Source organism: Phyllobates terribilis, unplaced genomic scaffold, assembly GCF_046119375.1.
Source record: "Phyllobates terribilis strain yellow unplaced genomic scaffold, ASM4611937v1 Scaffold_11__3_contigs__length_659146591, whole genome shotgun sequence".
NCBI classification, from domain to species: Eukaryota; Metazoa; Chordata; class Amphibia; order Anura; family Dendrobatidae; genus Phyllobates; species Phyllobates terribilis.
The window spans coordinates 234,045,914-234,071,317 of NW_027362771.1; the positions used below are offsets into that span (position 1 = coordinate 234,045,914).

General features: G+C 41.9%; 1 protein-coding gene across 1 annotated transcript in view; it reads left to right on the plus strand.

Moving 5' to 3' along the window:
- The window catches only part of LOC141165973 (transcriptional regulator QRICH1-like), a 74,713-nt gene extending 65,665 nt beyond the window's left edge, over positions 1-9,048 (plus strand). The window contains exon 10 of the mRNA XM_073652120.1: positions 8,647-9,048. Within this exon, the coding sequence (XP_073508221.1) occupies positions 8,647-8,836 (190 nt within the window). The 3' untranslated portion in view covers positions 8,837-9,048. The remainder of the gene's footprint in view (positions 1-8,646) is intronic.
- Positions 9,049-25,404: the final 16,356 nt, after the last annotated feature.

The following is a 25,404-nucleotide window of genomic DNA, read 5'->3' on the forward strand; positions in this document are numbered from 1 at the left end:
CCATTACTGAGATAGGAGATGGCAGCTGCTACTGATATAATTCTATGTAAATGGGAGGAGTTAGAGGCACTTCCTCCCACTTCCCATTTACACAGAATCTTATCAGTAGCAGCTGCCATCTCCTATCTCAGTAATGGGAAAGTCTGTCTTCAGTGAATACAGATTTTTGCCTTAGAATTGAGAATTTTGCTAATGACTGATCAATTCTGGCAGAGAAAGAAGCGGATTTCTCTGGTAAGATACATTACAGAGTGTCTTGTGTACAAGTGTACTATTGATTTATGAAATAAAAATTAAAACACCAGTTACTCTTTAACATATGATGTGTTATCACGGCTATTTCCCGACATTATTGGTTGAGCCAAACATTCCTGTGTATGGGACAGTCGGGGAGGTGGATCCAGAATTATCGTTCAGATGACAGCTATCTGATGTGTATGGCCAGCTTTAGTGTCTTCCGGAGGTTTTTCACACTGTCTGTGTTTTTCACAAGTAGGACATTAATTTGATATCATAAAAAAAAAAAAAATTCTTTTCAAATCTAAATACAATATTTTTCCCGAGTTGCACCCAGAGATAATTTTATTTTACCTCCCAGGTTTTCATCAATTACTTTACAAAAGCTTTACTAATTAATTTTTTTGTTTAGTCGTCTTTTGTCTCCTGCATAGTGGTGTCTTCTGGCTTTGTGCAGTAGTCTTTATTAGCTCAGTCTTTCCCATTTTGAATGTTTTCCTAGAAGACCTATTTTTACTGAACATTAATCTGCCTTTTAATGAGCACCAATTTAGGATTTAGCAAGTTGATCATTTGCATGGAGCATTCATTGCAGTCTATACAGATGAACGATTGTTAGTAGTCCATGGAATTCCATTATTGCCTCCATCACATCCTGTTTACACACTTTTACTCATTTGATGTTTTGACTGGTGGATGTATTTACACAGGAAAATAGTAAATAATCATTTGCTTAAACGGTCGTTCAGACAATCCTCGTCCTTTACTATTCATGGAAGTAATTTGTGAAGTATTGTAACCACCTGAAACCTACTTGTATCTACGTTACGTGAAAACAACCAGTTTTATCCTCTTTACATATTACATCCACATTCTTAGGCTCTTCTACAACCATAATATCCAAAGATGTAGAGTAGCAATAGACTGGTTCAAAATGAACAACTTGTAACTTTGTGTCGCACAGTTGTAGGAGAACAAATAGGCAATGTTCACACAACATTTTTGCCAGACAGAAGAAACATATATGTCGTAAATTGCTAACTGCAAAATGTGTATAATATTAATAGGATGCCTCTATAGTTGAAATCTACAGCCATTGACTTCTATTGTGGAAAAAAAAAGACACAAAAATTAATGAAAGACCGTATACATCTGAATTCTGTTTTTTTGACCGGACAGAAAAGTGCAGTGTGCTAAGTTTTTCTGTCTGAAAACCCTCAATTTTTTTGTGACTTTTGGTGTTATTTTGCTAGTCATGTAATTCATTCATCAGATGAATTCATCAGACGTGGCTTTCCTAAATGGAGTAAAATTTGTGCCGAGGACTCCTCTTACTCTGCCACATCCCTTCTTTAACCCCTTTGTGGCCCAAGGCGTACTAATATGTATCTGTGCCATGGGCCTGTAGCTGACACCCGGTGCTATGTGCAGGGAGCGGTCCCGCACCGCTCTCTGCACATTAACCCCCGAAATGCTGCAATCAAAATAGATCGCAGCATTGCGGGAGCAAGGGGGGAGGTAAGCGCCAATACTTACCTACTCTCCCCGTCCCGCGGCGTCTGTTTGGTCCCGGCTGTTGTCATGGTGACCCGATGTCATCACAACATCCGGGTCACCAGGAGGCAAGAAGTTACTTTGGTCATGCACAGTGCGCGACCAAAGTAACTTCTCCCTGTGCAGCTCTGACAGGCTATATAGCACAGGGATGGTGTTGCATTCCTGTGCTATACAGCCGATCAGAATGCAAAAAGTGAAAGTCCCATAGTGGGACAATGTGTAAAAGTAAGAAAAATGTCAGAAAGTGAAAAAAATATTTAAAAAAATATATATATGTATTTTACCCATAAATAAATAAATCTTATGAAAAAAAAATAAACCAAAAAAAGTACACATATTTGGTATCGCCACGTCCAGAACGACCTGACCTATAAAATTGTCCCACTAGTTAACCCCTTTAGTGAAAACGGTAAAAAAAAAAAATGCTTTATCATCATGCCGCCAAACAAAAAATGGCATAAAACGCGCTCAAAATGAGGAATGTAAATAAAAATGGTACCACTGAAAACGTCATCTTGTCCCGCAAAAAACAAGCTCCATCGGCCGAAAAATAAAAAAGTTATAGCTCTCAGAATAAAGCGATGCAAAAACAATTCTTTTTTCTATAAAATCGTTTTTGTGTAAAAGCGCCAAGACACACAAAAAAAACAATATAAATGTGGTACCGCTGTAAACGTACTGATCCAAAGAATAAAGCTGCCTTATCAATTTTACCACATGCGGAACGGCATAAAAAAATAATAATAATAATTTCTGAAATGTTGGTTTTTGTTAATTTTGCCTCCCAAAAATCGGAATAGAAAGCGATCAAAAAATGTCACGTGCCCGAAAATGGTACCAATAAAATCGTCAACTTGGCCCTCAAAAAACAAGCTGTCACATGACTGTCGACCGAAATATGGAAAAATTATAGCTCTCAAAATATGGTGATGCAAAAAGTAGTCTTTCAAAAAAAAAAAAGCTTCTTTTAGTGTGTGACAGCTGTCAATCATAAAAACCCGATATGAATCTGGTATCGCTGTAATTGCACTGACCCGAAGAATAAAGTTGTCTAATCACTTATACCGCACGAGGAACGGTGCAAAAAATAAACTCTAGGGTTAGGGTTGGGCGAGGGTTAGGGTCGTGTTGGGGTTGGGATTTTTTCAGAAGTAAAGAAAAAAAAATGACGACGATACAGCGACTAGTGTTGAGCGCAAGTGCTCGCTACTTGAGTTTGCATCTGGTGCTCGAGTATGCACAGAGTATAGCGAGTGCTCGGGTGACATACTCGAGTCTCCGCCCCATACGTTGCAGCTGTTATACATCCAAAACTTGCGGGGATTGCCTGCCATGCATGAGTGATCCCAGCATGGTTTTTTTTTTGGGTGTCTAATAACCGTGAAACATGCGGACAGGGACTTAAGCACCCGCGATACTTTGCGCATACCCGAGTACCTGATGCAAACTCAAGTAGAGAGCACTTGCACTCAAGACTAATGACAACTTGTTCAATATGATGACCTAATGTTATCAAATTCTGTGTCGTACCTCTGGGTTCAAAATGTTCACTATACCCCTTGATAAAATCCTTGAGGGATGTAGTTTCCAAAATGGAGGCACTTGTGGGGGGTTTCCACTGTTTAGGCACATCAGGGGCTCTCCAAACGCAGAATGGCGTCCGCTAATTATTCAAGCAAATTTTACATTCAAAAAGTCAAATGGCGCTCCTTCCCTTCCGAACCCTGCCGTGCGCCAAAACTGTGGTTTTCCCCCACATATGGGGTATCCGCTTACTCAGGAGAAATTGCACAACAAACTGCATGGTGCAATTTCTCCTGTTACTCTTATGAAAATGCAAAATTGGAGGCTGAAAAACATTTTTGTTGGAAAAATGTGAAAATTTTATTTTTACGGCTCAATGTTATAAACTGTGAAACACCTGGGGGGGTTCAGGGTGCTCATCACACATCTAGATAAGTTCCCTGAGGGGTCTACTTTCCAAAATGGAGTCACTTGTGGGCTGTTTCTACTGTTTAAGCTCATCAGGGGCTCCCCAAACGAAACATGGCGTCCGCTAATTATTCCACCAAATTTTACATTCAAATAAATTAGAAATCGCTGTTCAACTTTTCACCCTTATAGCTCCCTAACCAAAAAAAATTTTGGTTACAAAATTGTGCTGATGTAAAGTAGACATGTGGGAAATGTTATTTATTAACAATTTTGTGTGACATACAGTACAGACCAAAAGTTTGGACACACCTTCTCATTTAAAGATTTTTCTGTATTTTCATGACTATGAAAATTGTACATTCACACTGAAGGCATCAAAACTATGAATTAACACGTGGAATTATGTACTTAACAAAAAAGTGTGAAACAACTGAAAATATGTCTTATATTCTAGGTTCTTCAAAGTAGTCACCTTTTGCTTTGATGACTTCTTTGCACACTCTTGGCATTCTCTTGATGAGCTTCAAGAGGTAGTCACTGGAAATGGTCTTCCAACAATCTTGAAGGAGTTCCAGAGATGCTTAGCACTTGTTGGCCCTTTTGCCTTCACTCTGCGGTCCGGCTCACCCCAAACCATCTCGATTGGGTTCAGGTCTGGTGACTGTGGAGGCCAGGTCATCTGGCGTAGCACCCCATCACTCTCCTCCTTGGTCAAATAGCCCTTACACAGCCTGGAGGTGTGTTTGGGATAATTGTCCTGTTGAAAAATAAATGATGGTCGAACTAAACGCAAACCGGATGGAATAGCATGCCGCTGCAAGATGCTGTGGTAGCCATGCTGGTTCAGTATGCCTTCAATTTTGAATAAATCCCCAACAGTGTCACCAGCAAAGCACCCCCACACCATCACACCTCCTCCTCCATGCTTCACGGTGGGAATCGGGCATGTAGAGTCCATCCGTTCACTTTTTCTGCGTCGCACAAAGACACGGTGGTTGGAACCAAAGATCTCAAATTTGGACTCATCAGACCAAAGCACAGATTTCCACTGGTCTAATGTCCATTCCCTGTGTTCTTTAGCCCAAACAAGTCTCTTCTGCTTGTTGCCTGTCCTTATCAGTGGTTTCCTAGCAGCTGTTTTACCATGAAGGCCAGCTGCTCAAAGTCTCCTCTTAACAGTTGTTGAAGAGATGTGTCTGCTGCTAGAACTCTATGTGGCATTGACCTGGTCTCTAATCTGAGCTGCTGTTAACCTGCGATTTCTGAGGCTGGTGACTCGAATAAACTTGTCCTCAGAAGCAGAGGTGACTCTTGGTCTTCCTTTCCTGGGGCGGTCCTCATGTGAGCCAGTTTCTTTGTAGCGCTTAATGGTTTTTGCAACTGCACTTGGGGACACTTTCAAAGTTTGCCTAATTTTTCGGACTGACTGACCTTCATTTCTTAAAGTAATGATGGGCACTCGTTTTTCTTTACTTAGCTGCTTTTTTTTCTTGCCACAATACAAATTCTAACAGTCTATTCAGTAGGACTATCAGCTGTGTATCCACCAAACTTCTGCACAACACAACTGATGGTCCCAACCCCATTTATAAGGCAAGAAATCCCACTTATTAAACCTGACAGGGCTCACCTGTGAAGTGAAAACCATTTCCTGTGACTACCTCTTGAAGCTCATCAAGAAAATGCCAAGAGTATGCAAAGCAGTCATCAAAGGAAAAGGTGGCTACTTTGAAGAACCTAGCATATAAGACATATTTTCAGTTGTTTCACACTTTTTTGTTAAGTAGATAATTCCACATGTGTTAATTCATAGTTTTGATGCCTTCAGTGTGGATGTACAATTTTCATAGTCATGAAAATACAGAAAAATCTTTAAATGAGAAGACCAAACTTTTGGTCTGTAGTGTATATGTCTGATTTAAGGGCATGGGAATTCAAAGTTTGAAAATTGTGAAATTTTAAAAATTTTTTGCCAAATTTCCATTTTTTTCACAAATAAACGCAAGTGATATTCTACAATATGTCACGAAAAAACAATCTCAGAATCAGTGGGATCCGTTGAAGCGTTCCAGAGGTATTACCTCATAAAGTGACAGATTGTAAAGATTGGCCTGGTCATTAATTTGCAAACCACCCTCAGGGGTAAAGGGGTTAAGACTGGTGTGTGAAACGCCAGTTCATAATGAATTGGGGGCATAGTTTTTTTTTTTTTTCTTTTTTCTATAATAGTAATCAAAAGCAGCATATATCCTGTTAGTGTTTTTGTTTCTGTTAGTAAGAAAAAAATGATGCCTCAGCTGCATTCATCTAAAAAACTAAGTGCACCTTCTTTGAATGCTATGGTTTTACATATTGGGGCATAATAAAAATGAAAGCATCTGGTTGCTCGAGAGTCCTAAAATTAAGGACATGCAACCTCCGATGAACAGCACTGGACAAATTACATGGTCGTTATTTAATAAAAATTGTCAAAATGCACAATTAGGCTGTGTGCCCACGATGCGTTTTTTAAGCGTTTCCGCAGCGGCAAAAACGCTGTGCACATGCTGCGGAAATGTCCGCTGCTTATTATCATTGCGGAAAAAATTGCAGCACTACCAATTATTTTGCGGAAGTGCTGTGTTTTTGCCGCCATTGACTTTCATTGGAACTCTTGGATTCCGTATCACTGCATCTGTACATGTGTACCGCGAGCTGCCGGCAGCCAGGACGGAGCGAAGCAAGACTCTGGGGGCCATCAGAAGGTAAGTATAGATTTATTTTTTTATTTTATACCATTCTTTAGGTCACAGTATATAAATCCATGCCGTTTGCATGGATTTATATAGTGTGACCAAGTTGACAAGCACTTTCCAAGTGATGCTAAAATCTCTTGGAAAGTGCTTGACAACCCGCATGCGGAAATGCATGTGAAGAACGCTTCACATCCGCATGTCCCTGGCAGGAAAAACGCATGTACAATCCGCATGTACAATCTGCATGCGTTTTTTCTGCCAGGGAGATGCAGAAACGCTCAGGAAAAAATCCTGAGCATTTCTGCATCGTGGGCAAATAGCCTTAGTGAGTGAAAAAATATGCTCATTCCTACTGCTTCCTTAGGAATTAAGAAGGTAAGTAACTGCCAGGAGCTACTAATCAAATGCCCTTGATTAATTTTTCATCAACATGAGTGACCAACTCAATAAAATCACAAGTTATGGCTGACTGCTCCAGACCCAACAATCTGGCTTGTGTTAACACAATGTCAAATTGGCAAAATCTCAGCATTGATCTTAAATAAGCAATTGTTGCTGCCTGTCAATCTGGGAAGGGTTATAATACCAAACTATTTGGAGTCCATTATTCAACAGTGAAAAAGATAATTCACAAGTGGGAAACATTCAAGAGCTACAGCTTAGACTCTAAAGGCCTCGGCATGCTACATGTTCAAGATCTTGACAGTACAGTTAGAAAACAACTGAAAAAGTATGGCTAGTTTTGAAGGGTAGCCAGGAGAAAGCCTTCTTTCTAAATAAAACATGGCAACATGGCTAAAGTTTGCAAAGTTACATCTGAACAAACAACAAGAATTCGCAAACAGAGTACTTTGGTTTTCCTCTCTGACCTCGTCTGTCCAAACACAGCATCTCTGCAAACACATATCAATTCTCCAGCACAGTTATGGAGGGGTGATTATTTTGGCTTTTTTTTTTTTTTAACCTTCGTACCTGGGCACTGGATAGTCATTGAGTTGATCATGAACTCCTCTGTTTACCAAAGTATTCTAGAGTCAAATGTGAAGCCATCTATCTAATATATCTATAGCTTAGCCAATACTGGGTCAAGCAGCAGGTCATTGATCACAAGCACACCAGCAAATCTGTATCAGAATGGCTGAAAATTAAAAGAATCAAGGTGCTGCAATGGCCCTGTCACAGTCCAGGTATCGGCAAAATTAAGTCGCTGGGGCGGGACCTTAAATAATAAGTATATGTATAAATAAGTGCCCACAAATGTCAATGAACTTAAGCAATGTTGTAGAGTGGTCCTAAATTCCTCCAGAATGACGTGTGTGACTGATGAAGTAATTGTTTTCTGCATGCCTTTAAGTCGTTTGTGCTAAAGGTGGTTCTACAGGCTATTGATTCATGTGGTGTACTTAATTTTTCACACACACTACTGCATTTTGGTCTAGTTTTTGTTACACTGTAATTTGTCATGTGTTGCTCATCTGAGATTGTGTTTACCTCATTTAAGGACCAAAAGTTTTTTTTTATGTTTTGATAAGTAGAACCATAAATATCAAAAAGATGTACTTAACTTTTATCATTACTGTCAATAGCAAAATATTAATATTGTGCAGAGATTTATGCGTCTGATGCCTTGGCTACCAGAGCATTGCCTCGATTAGATATAACAGTACTTTGATATGTTGGAGTACACAATACATAAGGCCCAACATCTGTGCCCAAACTCTAATACTTTGCCCTGAGACTGATGGCCACCATTGTCCCACAATCTAGTGGAAAATCTTCTTGGGATAGTGGAGGTTGCTGTATCGGCAAAGGGTGCAGAATCCATGTTCTTGCCGTGGTTTATAAGCTCATAGATGTTATGTCTAGGTGCGCTTCTACTTTGACATGTTATGTTTCTTTGTTCTCCTGAGGAAAAAAATGTAATGTGTGTTTTTTTTAAATGTTTTTTATTTTACTTAAAATGGTGAATATAAAACCTATCGATTAGGTGATGTACATTTTATTGCAGGAAAAAATGATCTTTGCACTGTTATCATAATTGTATTACTTCTAGCCATTGACTGAGTCCCCTTTTCATCAAAGCAATTTTGCCAGAATTTATTATTCATTTAAATATTAGTATGTTTTCTGCTTACCGTGTGCCTGATATCTTCCTTTTATTTACTGCTGCTTTTCTTTTTAGTCCTCAGGGAGCCCGAGGACCCACAGATGCCTTCTATTTGGTCCCTGAGCCAGTAGTCGCACCTAATAGCCCCATCTGGTACTCTGGGCAGCCGGTAAATGAGGAGGTGATGGAGCAAATGCTGACTCGTATTTTACTTGTCAAAGAAGTCCAGGAAGCGCATGCTTCATCCCGCATTACTGCATACTGATCACCTGCTTGTACTGTATATCTGTACCTTCAGCTGTTTGTATATACAACTATTTGTAAAGCATGAAGAAGCTGTGTAGACTCTTTACTGTAGTGTACTTTATCCCACAGGAAAAGCGATTGCTTTATACAAAGCATTTACTGACCACAATCTGTTTGCAATGTACAAAAAGCACATTCTGCTTTTTTTTTTTTTTACATCTAATTTATGTTGACACTACATTGCGCACTATAAAACACTGTATATGCAGTGCTGAAATCACTTGTATGGAGTAAATTTCCACTCCAATTTACTTATAATTTTGTAATGTAAATATTCTGTTTATTTCCCTTTTGTGTGCATTTAAGCAAATACATATAAGATAAACTCTTACCTGAAGTCTTATGATTGAGAAATATGTACTATATGAAAGACTGTATGTACGAAATCATTGTAACAAGCGCTTAGCATTTGTATAATTTATTAATCAGTTTAGTGCAATGCAACCATAACCATGTTCCGAATGAAACATGCTGAATTTATGGAATCTTACTGTTTCTTTCCTTTCTAAAAGGAGAAGGCTTCCATGACTGGCCTACTTGCAGAGTGAAGTCCTCAGGTCTTTGCAAGAATACAGACATTACAAACATGACTGTATTTATTGGGGAGATGAAACCATGTTCTTTTGTTTTGTTCATTATTTGCTGTTCTGAAAGCAAGTGTAAGCTGGGTTCATGGGAACAGCTTCAATGCTGTTGGATTATTTCCAGCCTTTGTGTTTGACGTAGTGGGTGTAATTTGTGCCTAAGTAAAATGTCACTACAGATTTGACACTTTTATTGGTTAACACCTACATTTGTGTTTGCACAGAAGGATTGCACATCATGCTGAGAAAAATAACTATACAACCTTACCTCAAAAATCCAGTCATGCCGTGCCTTAACACAATCCAGGCACTTGGATTTCTTTCAGTGGTGACTGTAATGTAAATTTTGATTACTTGTGTTTTTAGTAAGTTCACTTTTACAGGGAGATTTGTATATTTTCACAGAAGATTTAACATGGAAATCACTAATAGGTAAACGAGTTTGTTATATCTGATGTATGCTAGATTTCTGGTATCTTTGTTATTTAATACAGATTGAGCACTAATTTTGATTTGAAATAAAAATTGCAATTGAATGTATATTGTCGGCTGTAGAAACCTGTTTAATTTGTTTCCATACCATTGTTTTGTCTTTTCACTAGGCATGCTTTGGTGCCTTAGTAGTGTAAGGGTGCATTTACATTAGCTGACTATCAGGAAGGAGCGTTCCTAGGCTGCCAGTCACACCATGAACCAGCAAAACACTTGTTTGTCCGGTGAAATGTTTAAGCTTGCGGTGTGTAAACAGGGCATGTAGAACGGTGACAGGCTATGTGCACCGAACAATTGTTCTGTGTGCATGGGAAGTGTGCTCAGCCTAAGCGGGCTATTAACCATCGAGCAGCTTCTATTTAACCGATTAACGGTCGTTTAATGGCTGTCATCAGCCAATGTAAATGAATCAAGGGTAAATTCATGCAGCAGTTTGGTCCCTAGTAAATATGAATAGAGTTTGTTTTTTTTCAGAAAACAGAGTAAGAACAGGAAATGTTAAATGATTAAAGAAAAATCTATTACGCGCCTTAAATCCATTGCCTTTTCAGCCCCCTCGCTCTGGTGATCCCCCTCTTGTCCTGCAGTGATAGCATCACCTACATCATTGATGTGACTGCTGCAGCCAATCACTTGCTTCTCTGGTAATTTACTGCAGCTACCACATGAACGATGCTATTGCTGCAGGACTTTTGTGGGATTTCATGTGAGTAATGGTTACTTTTTTTTTTATATAATAACATTTCTTGCCTTTAGGCAATTTTCTTGAAGGGAACCTGTCATGTCAGTTGGAGCATGAAAAACTGCCCCCAGGTTGATGTTAGTAATGCAATATGCATCACTAACACGCTTTTTGCATTAAAATTGGTGCTGTAATCTTTTGTAAAAATCACTTTATGTACTTATCTTATTTGCTCGTTTGGTCATAGGGGTGTTCATTTCCTTATTCAGTTCGGCTTGGGCCCGCCCACTCAATTTGAATTGTCCCCGGTGTGCGCCAACATCACATGAATAGGCTTGTTGTGGTCACGATGATGCTGTGACCCACGCTTGCGCAATGTGTATTGAATGGGCGCGCATCGACATGCGTTCGCAGTGATGATCGGATCCCACACGTGCGCAGGAGCTGCTCGTCACTGTGTCCGTTTAATACACATTGCGCAAGCCTATTCATGTGACGTTGGCGCACATCGGGGGCAATTCAGATTGAGTAGGCGGGGACAAGCTGGACTGAATAAGGAAAGGAACAGCCCTATGATCAAACAAGCAAGTAAGATATAACTATATGAAGTGATTTTTACAAAAGATTACAGCACCGATTTTAATGCAAAAAGCACATTACATCACTAACAACAACCTGGGGGCAGTTTACACGCTCCAACTGACATGACAGGTTCCCTTTAAGCCCATTATAGACTAGTGTTATTTTCTGGTTTTAGATTAACACCATTTGCATCTCATATTTAGAACCACAATGCTAGTGATTTTTCAAGTTACTAAGTTGAGCGCCTTTTTATTTCTACAAATTCAGTGTTTTTTTTGTTTTCTTTTTTTAAATGTCTTGCATTAGTCGGAAGTGAAGTAGTCTGACAGCTCACTTCCTGAACTGATGTAGGTTCCTGAACTGTGAACCGTTCTTTTGCCCTATTACAGTTTCAAAACCCTCTTGTAGACAGTCAGTTTTCATTTTTTTTTTTTGCTATATTGTTTGTCTTTAGTTCATATTGACTCTTACCTCTCGTAATCTGGTAATGTGCAGGTGTGTGTCACTGGGTTTATTTGGCTAAAAACACAAACCACAATCTGTATGCACTTCCATGAAAATGTAAATCGGTAGAGTCGAAAGTATATACATAATCCTATATGTTCAATAGACCAGTGACTGTTAAAGATTAAAGTTTTCAAGGAATAAGGTCTTGTGCTGATGGCTTTACCTGTGTGCAAACTGTGTATTTTCTAACAGTGGGATTGGATCATTAAATATATGGCTTTTACAAATAACTGCGTTGTGGCTTTGTGCAAAAGCCCTATGAGTTATCATATGAAAAATGTAAAGAAGCACTCCTATCAAAACCATTATTCCCTAAAAATGTATAAATGTGTGCAATGTAGTTGTATCAAAATGCTTACCGATCACATTCTTCTCCAGTTCCCAGTGCCATTACATTCCTTTTATGACTCAAGTGACTTAGATGACTCACTGGATCACACTGAGGCTGCGTGCCCACGATGCGTTTTTCAAGCGTTTTTGGTGCGGAAAAATCCGCAGCATGTCCATTATTTGTGCGTTTACGCATGCGGAATTGCCTAATCAATGCATTAGAAAAACGCATGGCAAATCCACATGTCAAAAACGCGTGTTAAAATCCACACGTGTTTTTACTGGCAAGGACATGCAGAAATTAAGCGGAAATTTTCTGCTTCACTTCTGCATCGTGGGCACATAACTTGAGTATTATTTATGAACTGGAAGTCACTTTTACAAAGTAAGTCTATGGAGTCTTGTTCGGACTCTCCATAGGCCTATATTCTAAAAGCAACTTTCAGTTCTCATACACACACACCCCATTGTGATTCGGCGAGTCGGAATTAAAAGTCCTGTGAATCAGAAGAGACCCGGAGCAGCACTAGAAACCGGAAAAGACTGTGATCTGTAAATATTTTAATACGACTATACTACACATTTAGAAAAGTGTAGGGAATAAAAGTTTTGTCTGGAGTGCTTGTCTTAGAATTGACACAATTGGCCAGTCTGTTAATAAACTAATGTAAAACCAGCTATAGTACCATAAAGCCTTAGTTACTTACCGGTAACGGGATTTTTCGGAGCCCATGACAGCACCACGTGAGAGAGGATCCGCCCATCAAGGACAGGAAACCTACAGGTTAAAAAGGGCGGCCCTCTCTTCCCGCCTCAGTTTAGTTAACAGAGCATGAGAGTACCGCCAAGGTTAGTTATAACAAAACATAATCACATTAAGTACATTACCTTTCATCAATTTCCCACAAGGGTGCACAAAAAGAAATCAAATCTACAGGAGTGCACAACACCAGTGAAGGGAGGGAATATACGGGTGCTGTCATGGGCTCCGAAAAATCCCGTTACCGGTAAGTAACTAAGGCTTTATTCGGTCGTCCATGACAGCACCACGTGAGAGAATTACAGAGACGAAGGAAATTGGGGAGGGACCACAGCTTGAAGCACCCTTCTCCCGAAAGTGAGATCTGCAGAGCCACCCAGATCCAATCTATAGTGCCTATAGAAAGTAGAGGGAGAAGACCAAGTGGCAGCCTTACAAATCTCCTCAATGGAAAGCCCTGTCTTCTCCGCCCAGGAGGTTGACACCGCTCTGGTAGAATGCGCCCTCAATCCCTCCGGTATCTTTATCCCCTGAGGAGTATGCGAGGGAAATTGCCTCCTTGATCCATCTAGCGATTGTAGCCTTTGAGGCCTTACAACCCTTCCTAGCCCCCTGATAGCAAATAAATAGGGACTTATCCTTTCTAAAGCCATGTGATACTTCTAAGTACCTTAGTACGCACCTCCTAACGTCTAAAGTGTGAAGTCTCTCCTCTTTTTGATTTTTGGGCGGAAAGCAAAAAGTTGGGAGAACTATTTCCTGGGTTCTATGGAATCGAGTGGCCACTTTAGGAAGAAAGGCTGGATCAGGTTTTAATATAATCCTATCGTCCAAAATTTGCGTGAATGGAGGGCATATTGAAAGGGCCTGTAGGTCACTGACTCTACTGGCTGAAGTTAGGGCTACTAACAGGACCGTCTTTAGGAAAATAATTTTGGGGGAGACTAAATCTAGTGGCTCAAAAGGAGGACTGGTCAAGGCATCTAAGACAAAATTCAAATCCCAGGGAGACATCTTTGCTTTGGTAATGGGTCTACACCTAAAGGAAGCTCTTATAAAACGGCCTATCCAATAGTTATCTGTAATATTGGAAGAAAATAAAGCTCCCAACGCCGACACCTGTACTCTCAAGGTACTGGTAGTGAGACCTAATTCTAAGCCTCGCTGCAGAAATTCCAGAATTTTCCCAATAGGGGGCCCCTCCTCCACCTTAACTTCTGCAAAGGACAGAAACTTCCTCCAGGTCCTGGCATAAATACGGGTGGTAACAGGTTTTCTGCTAGCCAGGAGAGTATTCACTACATTTGCGGGGAATCCTTTGTTGGTCAATAACACCCTCTCAAATTCCACGCCGTCAAATGTAGACTCGGGGTTGGAGGATGGGAAAGTGGCCCTTGAGTGAGGAGGTCCGGAATCTCCGGAAGAACCCAGGGATCTGATATGGACATCTTCCGGAGCCCAGGGAACCACGGTCTTTTGGGCCAAAAGGGACATACGAGTATCACTCTGGCCCGGTCTGCCCTGATCTTTCTTATCACCGCTGGGAGCAGGATCATGGGAGGGAAGGCATATGCCAGAGGAAATCTCCAGGGAACCATAAAGGCGTCCACTGCCAGGGGTCCTTCTCTGGGGTCTAAGGAACAAAAATTTTCCACTTTCCGATTGGCTCTTGTTGCGAATAAGTCCACAGTCGGAAGGCCCCACATTTCTACGATTCTGGAGAATATTTGTGTATTTAGGGACCACTCTCCTTCTTTTACAGAAGTACGGCTGAGGAAATCCCCTGTGATGTTTTCCTTGCCTTTTAGATGAGTAGCCGAAAGAGAGAGACAGTGATCTTCGGCTTTCAGCAGAAGTGCGTTCGCTACCCTCATCAAGTTTCTTGAGCGGGTTCCCCCTTGGTGGTTTATGTAAGCTACCGTGACTTGATTGTCCGAGAGTACACGGACATGCTGGTCCTGAAAATATATAAGGAACTCGTTGAACGCATGCTGCACCGCCAGAAGCTCCTTAACATTTGATGACAACTGTTGCTCACTGCTTGACCAGGTTCCCTGCACTAATTTCCCTTCAAAGTGAGCTCCCCAACCTGTAGCACTTGCATCAGTGGACAAGACTGCAGTTGGACTACATTCCCAGGGAACCCCTTTAGCAAAATTGTCTTGTCGTAACCACCAACGAAGGGACCATATGGCACGAGGACCTAGCGTAAACTTACGGTCTAGATGCCCCTCTAAAGCTGCGTTATTGTACAACACATCCCACTGAAAGGCTCTTAAATGCAATTGTGACCAACGAACCGCAGGAAAAGTGGAGGTGAAGGTTCCCAATAGTGACATGGCCTTACGGAGTGACATAGAAGGTTTACGTATACATTGTTCTACCAACTCCCGGATTCCATCAATTTTCTCTTCTGGAAGACAACATAGCTGTTTCCTGGAATCTAATATGACCCCCAGATATTGTTGTACCTTGAGTGGAGATAGTCTAGACTTTTCTAAATTTAGAAACCACCCCAAACTCTTTAAGACCGGCATGGTCTCCTGCAGGTGGGTCTCGCATTGAACCAACGAATTCCCCACTATCAGATCATCCAGGTAAGGGATAATTAGAATGTCCCTTTCTCTTATATGGGCCATAACTTCCGCCATTACTTTAGTAAAAACCCGTGGGGCTATAGCTAAACCGAAGGGGAGTGCAGTGTATTGGAAGTGTTTAACCACCCCGTCTATTTCAATGGCCAGCCTCAAGTATTTCTGGTAATCACTATGAATTGGGATATGGTAATATGCATCTTTGAGATCGAGCACTACCATATAGCAGTGGGGAAAAAGTAACTTTATTACGGATTTTAAAGACTCCATTTTAAAGGTGTGTATTTTAAGGAAATTATTCAGGGATTTCAGATTTATAATTGTCCTGAAACTTCCATCCGGTTTCGGAATCAAGAAGAGTGGGAAGTAGAAACCAAGACCCTTTTCAGCTTCCGGAACCTCAATCAGGACGTGCTTTCTTATTAGGGTTTGTACTTCCGAAACGAGGGCAGCCTGGCGTTCTGGGGAAGAACTGGAGGGAACAACCATGAACCTTTTGTGAGGCAATGCTTTAAATTGAAACTTAAGACCATACTTAATCAGGCTCAAAATCCAATTACTATGAGAAATCTGTTCCCAAGCTGGGACAAAAAATGACAATCTCCCTCCCACCTGGGCTGATTGTGTATCCCCTGGCTTCTGCTCAATTTTTGGAGACGGACCAAAGAGTAGACCTCTACCTTTTCGACCTCTTTCATCAGACTTGTCTTGCTCCCTGAAATATCTCTTCCGGAAAAATTTCCTCTTCTGGAACGATCTCTTAAAGGAGGGTAGAGGTACTGATGGAAACCCCTTCTTAGGGTCCCCCGCTTTCTCCAATAAGTCGTCCATGGTCTGACCAAAGAGGTATTCCCCTTCACACGGGATTGTACACAGTCTGGACTTAGTCTGTAAATCCCCTGGCCAGCTTTTAATCCACAAGGCTCGCCGAGCCGCATTTGACAGTGCTGCTGACTTTGCTGCCAACCTCACCGAGTCCACAGACGCATCAGCAAGAAAAGCTGCCGCCCCCTGAACCAGTGGAAGGGAAGAAATAATGTCTTTCCTAGAAGTCCCATCCTTCAACTGACTGTCTAGCTGTTCAAGCCACACCATCAGGGCTCTGGACGTACAGGTAGCTGCTACTGTTGGTCTCAGTGCTCCCGCAGTTGTCTCCCATGCCCCTTTCAGGAAAGAATCAGCCCGTCTGTCTAGGGGATCTCTCAATGCACCCATATCATCGAACGGGAGGGAAGTTCTTTTCGCTGCTTTAGTAACAGCAACATCCAGCTTGGGTGCTTTTAACCAGGAGGAACACATAGCATCCTCAAACGGATATTTCCTTTTAATGGATGGAGGAACACTACCCTTCTTGTCAGGCTTTCTCCACTCCTTATCAATGAGGTCTTTCACCCTTGAATTTACTGGAAAGACCCTTCTCTTCTTTAGCCCCAGACCACCAAACATAACATCCTCAGCTGACTTCTCTACCCTCGAGTCCACTATCCCCATTGTAGATCGGACGGCTTTTACTAGGGCATCGACCTCCTTCAGGGGGAAGCACTGTCTGTCTGGCTCACTATCCGAGGAAGAGAAGGCGGAGGAGGAAGCGACCAATAGCTCAGAGTCTGAACCTGGCTGGGTTTCTTGAGGAATATGCCCAGACTCTGAACCTTGCAATGCTTTGCCTATTTCTTCCCTTATTAAAGTTCTTAGGCCTAGGGAAAAATCTGGGGTCTCCTCCGATATCATTTTGCTGATACAAAGCTGACATAACCTTTTGCTATATGAATCAGGGAGTGGACAGCTGCATAAGGCACACTCTCTGTGCTTGGACTTCGAGGAACATTTCTTGCTCTAAAAGAAAGTCATAGATAGAAAGAAGGAGGAAACATTAGTAGAACTTTCACGAAGATTCCACTCACCCCACAGAACCTTCGGTACCGTAAAAGCAGAAGAATCCAGCATGCATGGCGAGGAATCACGCCGCACCGGACCGTCCTTCCTGCTCTTAGTGGTAGCTCTTCTAGTTGTACGACCAGACCCTAGCCGGGAATGACGCTGCGCCACTAGTTGTGAGGGCTCCCCAGAGGGCTGCTCCTGCAGCAGATGTTGTTGCCTAGGTGACAGCTCCTGTGAATCTTCCATAGCTTACAATGTAAGAATGGGCTGGGAAGCACCTCTGTATGTTACCAGACCCTTTATATACTGGCCATAGCGGTACCATGTGTGGGTGTGTGTTTCCTTTTTTTTTTTTTTTTTTTACCCAGGAGGGCGTTACCTGCTCTTTGGTCTTCCTCCCCAGGTCCAGGTGGGCTACTCGCCGCCAGGTCCTCAATCCCCCGGCGTTCAGCTGCTCGCGCCAAAAAATTCAAACGAGCCCCGCCCCTTCCGGTGACGTCACAGGGCCCGGAAGTCGCGTCAGAAGGTCGCGCCCGTCACGTGCGCCGCCGGCGACCTGGATCTCCTGCAAGCGGTAGCGGGGGGGGGGAAGCCCGCTAGCGGCCCCACACCTGGTGGACATCTACCTCCCGTGAGGCGATGTCGCGCCTGCCGCAACGCTCACGGAGGCGCCCACATGAGCCCTGCCGTGGCGTCTCCAGAGGACCGGGACGGACCGGCTCCAACCACCTGCTGTGGCCCTCTCTGGGACAGGAGTCCATCTTCTGCAGGTAAGCCTGCAAGGTCCCCCATCATGGACAGGAAACCTAAACTGAGGCGGGAAGAGAGGGCCGCCCTTTTTAACCTGTAGGTTTCCTGTCCTTGATGGGCGGATCCTCTCTCTCACGTGGTGCTGTCATGGACGACCGAATAAAAATAATTTAACTGCATCATTCTTCATCAATTCCACCATTTAAATTGTTTCCCCTTTAACACTGAAATCCATGTTAGATGGATTGAAAAACTAATCCAAACTGACATTAGCTTCTCATTTCTTAAAAAAAAAAAAAAAAAAAAAATTGCAGTCTCCCAAAAATGTTTTGAATATAATTGCAATCTAAAGTTGCAACAGTAAATCTGAAAAATAATTAAAGGGGATATTCTCATCATCCTAAAGGAAAAAATTGTTATTTGAAGCCCTCCTTGTTTTCAAGAGCAGGGAGATTAAGTAATATTTAAAGCTTACTACCTAGGTTACTAACTACCCTTGTACTGCCAATGCACAGTGCTTACAAGCTCTATTGGAAAGTGCTAATAAGTACTGCTCTGAAAACTGGCACTTTTAGACCCTGGTCCTGCACTTCCCACTAAGCAGGCGGCTAGGCAGCCTAATGCTCCTACTGAAGAAGATGGAGTGCTATCACCGTAAAATGTTATAGCCAATTTACATAATGCTGTGTGTTGAGGGACTCTCCAGCATATTCTTTTGGGAGCATGATTTGCTCAGTATGCAGCAGAAAAGCTTGGCTAGTTTGCTCCTTAATCTGAATGCCTATACATTAATAAAAGTGAATTGCAAAAGTATTCACCCACTTGGCATTTTTCGTGTTTTGCTACCTCACAACCTGGAATTTCGCTGTTTTTTTTTGAGGGTTTGCATCAGTTCATGTAAAGAATATGCCTACAACTGTGAACATTTGGTTTTCCTTTTATTATGAAGCAAACAACAAATAGGACAAAATAACTGAAAACTTCAGTGTGTATCATTATTCACCCCCCTAAAGTCAGTACGTTGTAGAGCCTCTTTTTACGGCAATAACAGCTACAAGTTGCTTTGGATAAGTCTCTATGAAGTTTCTATGAAGTTTCCACATTTTTCCACTGGGATTTTTGCTCATTCCTCAAGGCAAAACTGCTCCAGCTCCTTCAAGTTAGATGATTTTCTCTGGTGAACATTTTCTTGTTGTCTCAAATCACAGACTGAAACCGGTTTTGCTCAGGAATATCCTTGTATTTCGCACCATCCAACTTCCCCTCAACTCAGACCATTTTCCTTGTCCCTGCTTCCAAAAAACATCCCCACAGCATAATGCTTCCACCACCATGTTTCACTGTGGGGATGATGTTCTTGGCATGATGAGCTGTGTTGGTTTGGCGCCAGACATGGAGTTTTTCTTGGTGGCCAAAAAGTTCAGTTTTTCAATCTTACCACAGCACCGTCCTCCATACATTCGGGAAGTCTCCCACATGTCTTTTGGCAAACTCTAAGCAAGCCTTACAATTTTTGTGTGTAAGTAAAGGCTTTTTTTTCTGCCCACTCTTCCATAAAAGCCACTTCTATGGAGTGTACGGCTTACTGTGGTCTTATGGACAGATACTCCAGTCTCAAGCATGGGAACTCTGTAGCTCCTTCACGGTTACCTTTAGTCTCTGTGCTGCCTTTCTGATTAATGTCCTCCTTGCCGGGGCTGAGAGTTTTGGTGGGCGGCCCTCTCGGCTGGTTTGTTGTGGTACCATGTTCTTTCCATTTGATGATGATGGATATCATAAAAGATTGGGATATTTTTTTTTTTTATAACCCAACCCTGACTTGTACTTCTCAACAACTTTGTCCCTGATTGTTTGGAGATCTCCTTGGTCTTCATGGTGTTGTTTGGTGACTGATACCTCTTGCTTAATGGTGTTCCAGCCTCTGTGGCCTTTCAGAAAAGATGTGTATATACTGACCGACCATGTGACACTTACATTGCACACAGGTGGACATCCTTACACTAAGCACGTGACTTGTGAAGGGAATTGCTTGCACCAGAAATGTTTAGGGGCTTCATAGGAAAAGGGGTGAATACATATGCACATGCCAATTTTTAGTTATTTAATCCCATAAATGTAATTTATGCCTATATTTTTCTCACTTAACCAACTTACACTTTGGCTGAGTTCACACGATGCGTTTTTCGTGCGTTTCCGCGGCGTTTTTGCAGTTGCGTAAACGCCGCGGAAAAGCATGAAAAACGCATGGTAGAAGGGCAGCAATGTTCCCCAATTGAAATCCGCATATACTGTGCCCATGATGCGGATTTTTCCGCAGCGTAAACGCTGCGGTCAAAAATCCGCAGCATGTCAATTAATTTTGCGGAAACGCTGCTCTTTTACCGCCATTGACTTGCATTGGACCGCATGGAATCCGCATCACTGTATATGTTGATGCGCTTTTCATGCGGTCTAATGTGCGGATGGTACCCGGGTGTGGAGGAGAGGACTCTCATCCAGACCCAGGTACCATTAAAAAAAAAAGAATAAAATAAAAAATACATATATTCTCACCTTGTGACGGCCCGCGCAGCGTCCTCCAGGCTTCCCGGGCACTTCGCGGTTGAATGAAGGACCTTCGCTGACGTCAAGAGTCATGTGACGGGTCACGTGACGCTGACGTCGGCAGGTCCTACAGTCTTCACTGCCGGCAGCCAGGACCGATGAAGCAGGACACCGGGGGCCATCAGAGGGTAAAGTATAGATTTATTTTTTATTTTTTGACATCACACACTATATAAATCCATGCCTTTTGCATGGATTTATATAGTGTGAAGTTGACAAGCACTTTCCAAGTGATGCTAAAATCGCTTGGGAAGCGCTTGTCAACCCACATGCGGAAATGAAAGTGAAGACCGCTTCATTTCCGCATGTCCCTGGCAGGAAACCGCATGTACAATCCGCATGCGTTTTTTCCTGCCAGAGAGATGCAGAAACGCTCAGGAAAAAATCCTGAGCATTTCTGCATCGTGTGCACATACCCTTTTAGTGCTGATGCATCACACACATCTGATTACAAAAATATTTAAACGGGTTGTAATGTAACAAACTAGGTAAAAAACCAAGGGAGTGTGGGAGTGGTGAATACTTTTGCAAACCACTGTAATTAGTGCTCGCAAGTGTGCCTCCTCATTTCAGAAAAAAATGTACAAGGAGAGAGTCTGGTTGCCTACATTCACATTATTCAGACAACACTTATAGCTTATACTAGATACCCAATGTGTGAAATGATTGAAATAGTTGCTTTCAGCAATATTCTTTTATCAGATGGTGACATTGTTCCATACATTTTTCTACAGTAAGATGAAGATCACGTCAGACCATGTTCCTGCATAGTCCGACACCGCTATTACATGGTACACAGCAGAGGCACATTTATAAGATGATCTCAGCACAGGAACATTTCTTTTAAACACATCCAGTTGAGAAACATATTATATTACACACAGTGCATAGCTATCTCACATTGGAAAGATTTTTTCCAGCACAGGAACATTTTTTTTAAACATCCATTTGGGGAACTTATTTTTACTCCAGGCTCTATTGGTTAAAATTAAATTTGTTCATGGGACAACCTCTTAAGCGTTAGCTGATTGTGACTGTTCTAGTGCCCAATGTGGAAATTTAAAAAAATGCATCAACGTTTTCTGATGACGTTTGATTTACAAAGTTTTCATGCCTCTTACTAATAAGTCTTGACAGCTCATTTATGATGCTCTTGTCCTTTTACCCAGTTAATTCTTTCCCATTAGGTCTATGACATCACGAGATTAAAAACTGACTAGCTGAATCCGTCTAAGCTCTATGTAGAAACAGGAGGTCAATTCTCCCTGTATGAGACATAAGTCACTGCAAAAGTCTATGGCAGGGGTAGGAGGTGGATGGCAGCTGGGTCAGGAGTTGAAGAGGGGAATGATAAATGCAGGGACAAGATCCTTCCTGTTTCTACATAGAGCAGAGAAAAGAGACAAATTCGCTGAGTAGAAAGGCAAAATGAGCAATTGTAAGTACACAGTGCTATATAATATGATGATTGCAATAGATTAAGAGGATAAAAAAAATTGATGGGAGGAGTGCTTCTTTAATAAAAGTCCATCAATACGTGTAGAATACTTAGTTTTTTGTACAGTTCAAGCTGCCTGCGTATTCCTCGTCATTTCCTCACAGGGTAGTGTCCCTGTGACATTTGCCTCTGGATGTTGAGCTTAGTCTCAGCCACCGGCTGCCTCTGTACTGGTGTCCTGGCCTGGATTCCTTGCTGTCGCATTGACTGGGTGACCGCGCTCATAGAAGAGGAGTGTGTGTGTATGGTCGTTGCTCTCCTTTTAGGATGTTTTTACATGAGGTTTTGAATACTGTGCCAAAGTCTGCATCAATGAATGCTTCCATTCTGCAATATATACTCACCAACCAATCCCTGCTTCCCCTCTGGTCTCCTAGTTTCCATTTCTGGGGAGCTAGGAGGAAAAGGGGGGATGGGGGGTCGTGTGACTGTTGCCGCTAGTGATGACCTGCAGTGGCCAGAAATATGTACAACCAATCACTGGCTGCAGAGGACAACCGCCATTCCCCTAGCACAAGATCGGCAGCAGAACCTGGGTGGCAAGGAAGGAGAAGCTGTGGATGAATATATGTTATTTTCAAACAGTTTTGCCTAGTTTTGCAATAGAAAAATGTTATCTTGCTTATACTCCATACCTAATATGAGGGGAGTCTTTTTACACAGGACCTTTCTATCCTTCAGCATTAAAGATTATTTAGGGGTGGGGTGGATGTGCTAAAATTAATAAAAGAGTGTGCTTGATCAATGGGCAGCGCAGTGCTTAGCACTACAGCTTTGCAGCGCTGGGGTCTTGGGTTCAAATCCCACCAAGGAGTTTGTATGTTCTACCCATGACACTAATTGCAGCAGAAACTTCTGCAACATTAACACATCTCTTGGCAGGAAAACGCTGCAGTGCGTTTTTACATGCGTTCTTTCCCCATTCGAGAGAGAGATTCCACAGGTCCACCCATTCCTATTCACCTCTTTGATACAGTTTCGGAAGGTATGAACTCCTGCATACTGGATAGATCCCATACTTGCTTTGCGCCTGCCACTGTTTTAATTGACTACCCATCCTTCTATTTGTCAGTGAAAATACTAGAGAGTTGTCTTACGCAGCTGACCCATCAGGTCTGTAGCTGAAAGAAGGCTGTTATTTTATCTGGATAAACTAATGTACTTGAATGTAGGTTGGTCCTAAAAAATATATATAAAAACACATGATCCTAGGATAGGGAATATGTACCCTGATCTTAGAAACTTTGCAAGACATTAGATTTAAGCTGGGATCACATAACATTTGCCACTACCTTGAGAGGCTCCATCCAGCCTTAGATCTCAACCCCCACAAAATGGGATACCAGCGTATGCACGGACTAGGCAATTAATTATAATGATGCAGACAGAGTTACAGTCTGCTCTGCTGGGAATTTGTTCAGAAGCAAGCCCTGACTGAACCACTGAATGTAATGAAAAATGCTATATGAACCCAGGCTCACCAGATAACTTCAAGAAGAAGAATGTGTGACAGTTACTGTAAACATGCCTCAGGCTATGTGCCCACAATGCTTAAATGCTCTGCATTTTTTCCTGAGCGTTTCTGCATCTCCCTTGCAGAAAAAACGCATGCGGATTGTACATGCGGATTGTACATGCGTTTTTCCTGCCAGGGACAAGCGGAAGTGAAGCGTTCTTCACATGCATTTCCGCATGCCGGTTGTCAAGCGCTTTCCAAGCGATTTTAGCATAACTTGGAAAGTGCTTGACAACTTGGTCACACTATATAAATCCATGCAAACGGCTTGGATTTATATAGTGTGACCGAAAGAATGGTAAAAAATAAATATTATACTTACCTTCTGATGGCCCCTGGTGTCTTTATCCGATGCGTCCTGGCTTGCCGGCAGCTCCCGGTACACTAAAGGACCTGCCGACGTCAGCGGTCGCGTGACCCGTCACATGACTAAATGACATCATGGCAGGTCCTTAGGTCCACCGTGATCTGCAAGCAAGCCAAGACAAAGACACCGGGGGCCATCAGAAGGTAAGTATAATATTTACTTTTTATTTTATTCTTTTTTTTTTTTTACAGGTTCTATGGTACCCGGATCTACCATCCGCACATTGAAACGCTTGGATTCCGCATGTACAGATGCTGTGATGCGGATTCCGTGCGTTCCAATGCAAGTCAATGGCAGCGAAAACACAGCGCTTCCGCAAAATAATTGGTAGTGCTGCGTATTTTTCCGCAATGATAATCGGTAACGGAAATTTCCGCAGCATGTGCACAGCACATGCGGATTATCATTGGGGAACATAGCAGACCTTCTACCAAGCGTTTTTTAAGCATTTCTGCAGCGGAATTGCCGCTGCAGAAACGCTTAAACGCATCGTGGGCACACAGCCTAAATGTTTATGGCCTTCTTAAAAGGAATGTGTCATAAAATGAGTTAGTGTTTTATTTAAATTGGCATTTTTTTTCTATAATATTTAAAGTAAAAATTTTAACTCTTGCCTTTTTTCACTGAGTACTGATGTTTCTTTGAGACTCCAACTTAGGTTGTTTCGGGAAATTCACATGTACATTGGTCACAGCTCTGACCCTATCTTTTGAATTGAAGCATCTAAGGAGTGTATGCAAAGGCCACTGCGAATCTTACCCATGATACGGAAACGACTGTAAACTCTTCCTGGAAGCACTGGAATTAGGAGTCTAAATTAGCTCTAGTGGTCAGTTTGAAAATTGCATTTTACTATTTTTTTTCACACCATGATCTTTATTAAAAAAAACCAAAAAGACACTACTAAAGTTTTTTTTTTTTTTAATCACACATTCCCGCTTAACTGGGGTGTATCAGAAAAAAGACTGATTCTACTAAATGGTGCTATCCTTCTCTATAGACGGTCTAAATATGAAGTCTACATCTAAGTGGCTGACAAAAAAAGTGTAATGTATGTACTAATATGTCTTAGAACTTTTGCACATAAAAATAAGAGCCACCGGGAAAAAGATCGAGAAAGAAGATAATGTGGTATGATCAGACCATGTTCCCGTAAAGTCAGACACATCCATTACACAGTACATAGCAGGGGCACATTTATAAGATTATCTCAGCACCAGAACCTTTTTTTTTATTTATTTTTTACCACATCCAATTATGGAACTTATTATTTAAAGATCTATTCATTAAAATGTACTTTGTTTGTGGGACAATCCCTTTAAGGACACCATTACAGCATTGGTAGACCAATTCAGCTATTTCTGCTGTTGGCATAGTAGT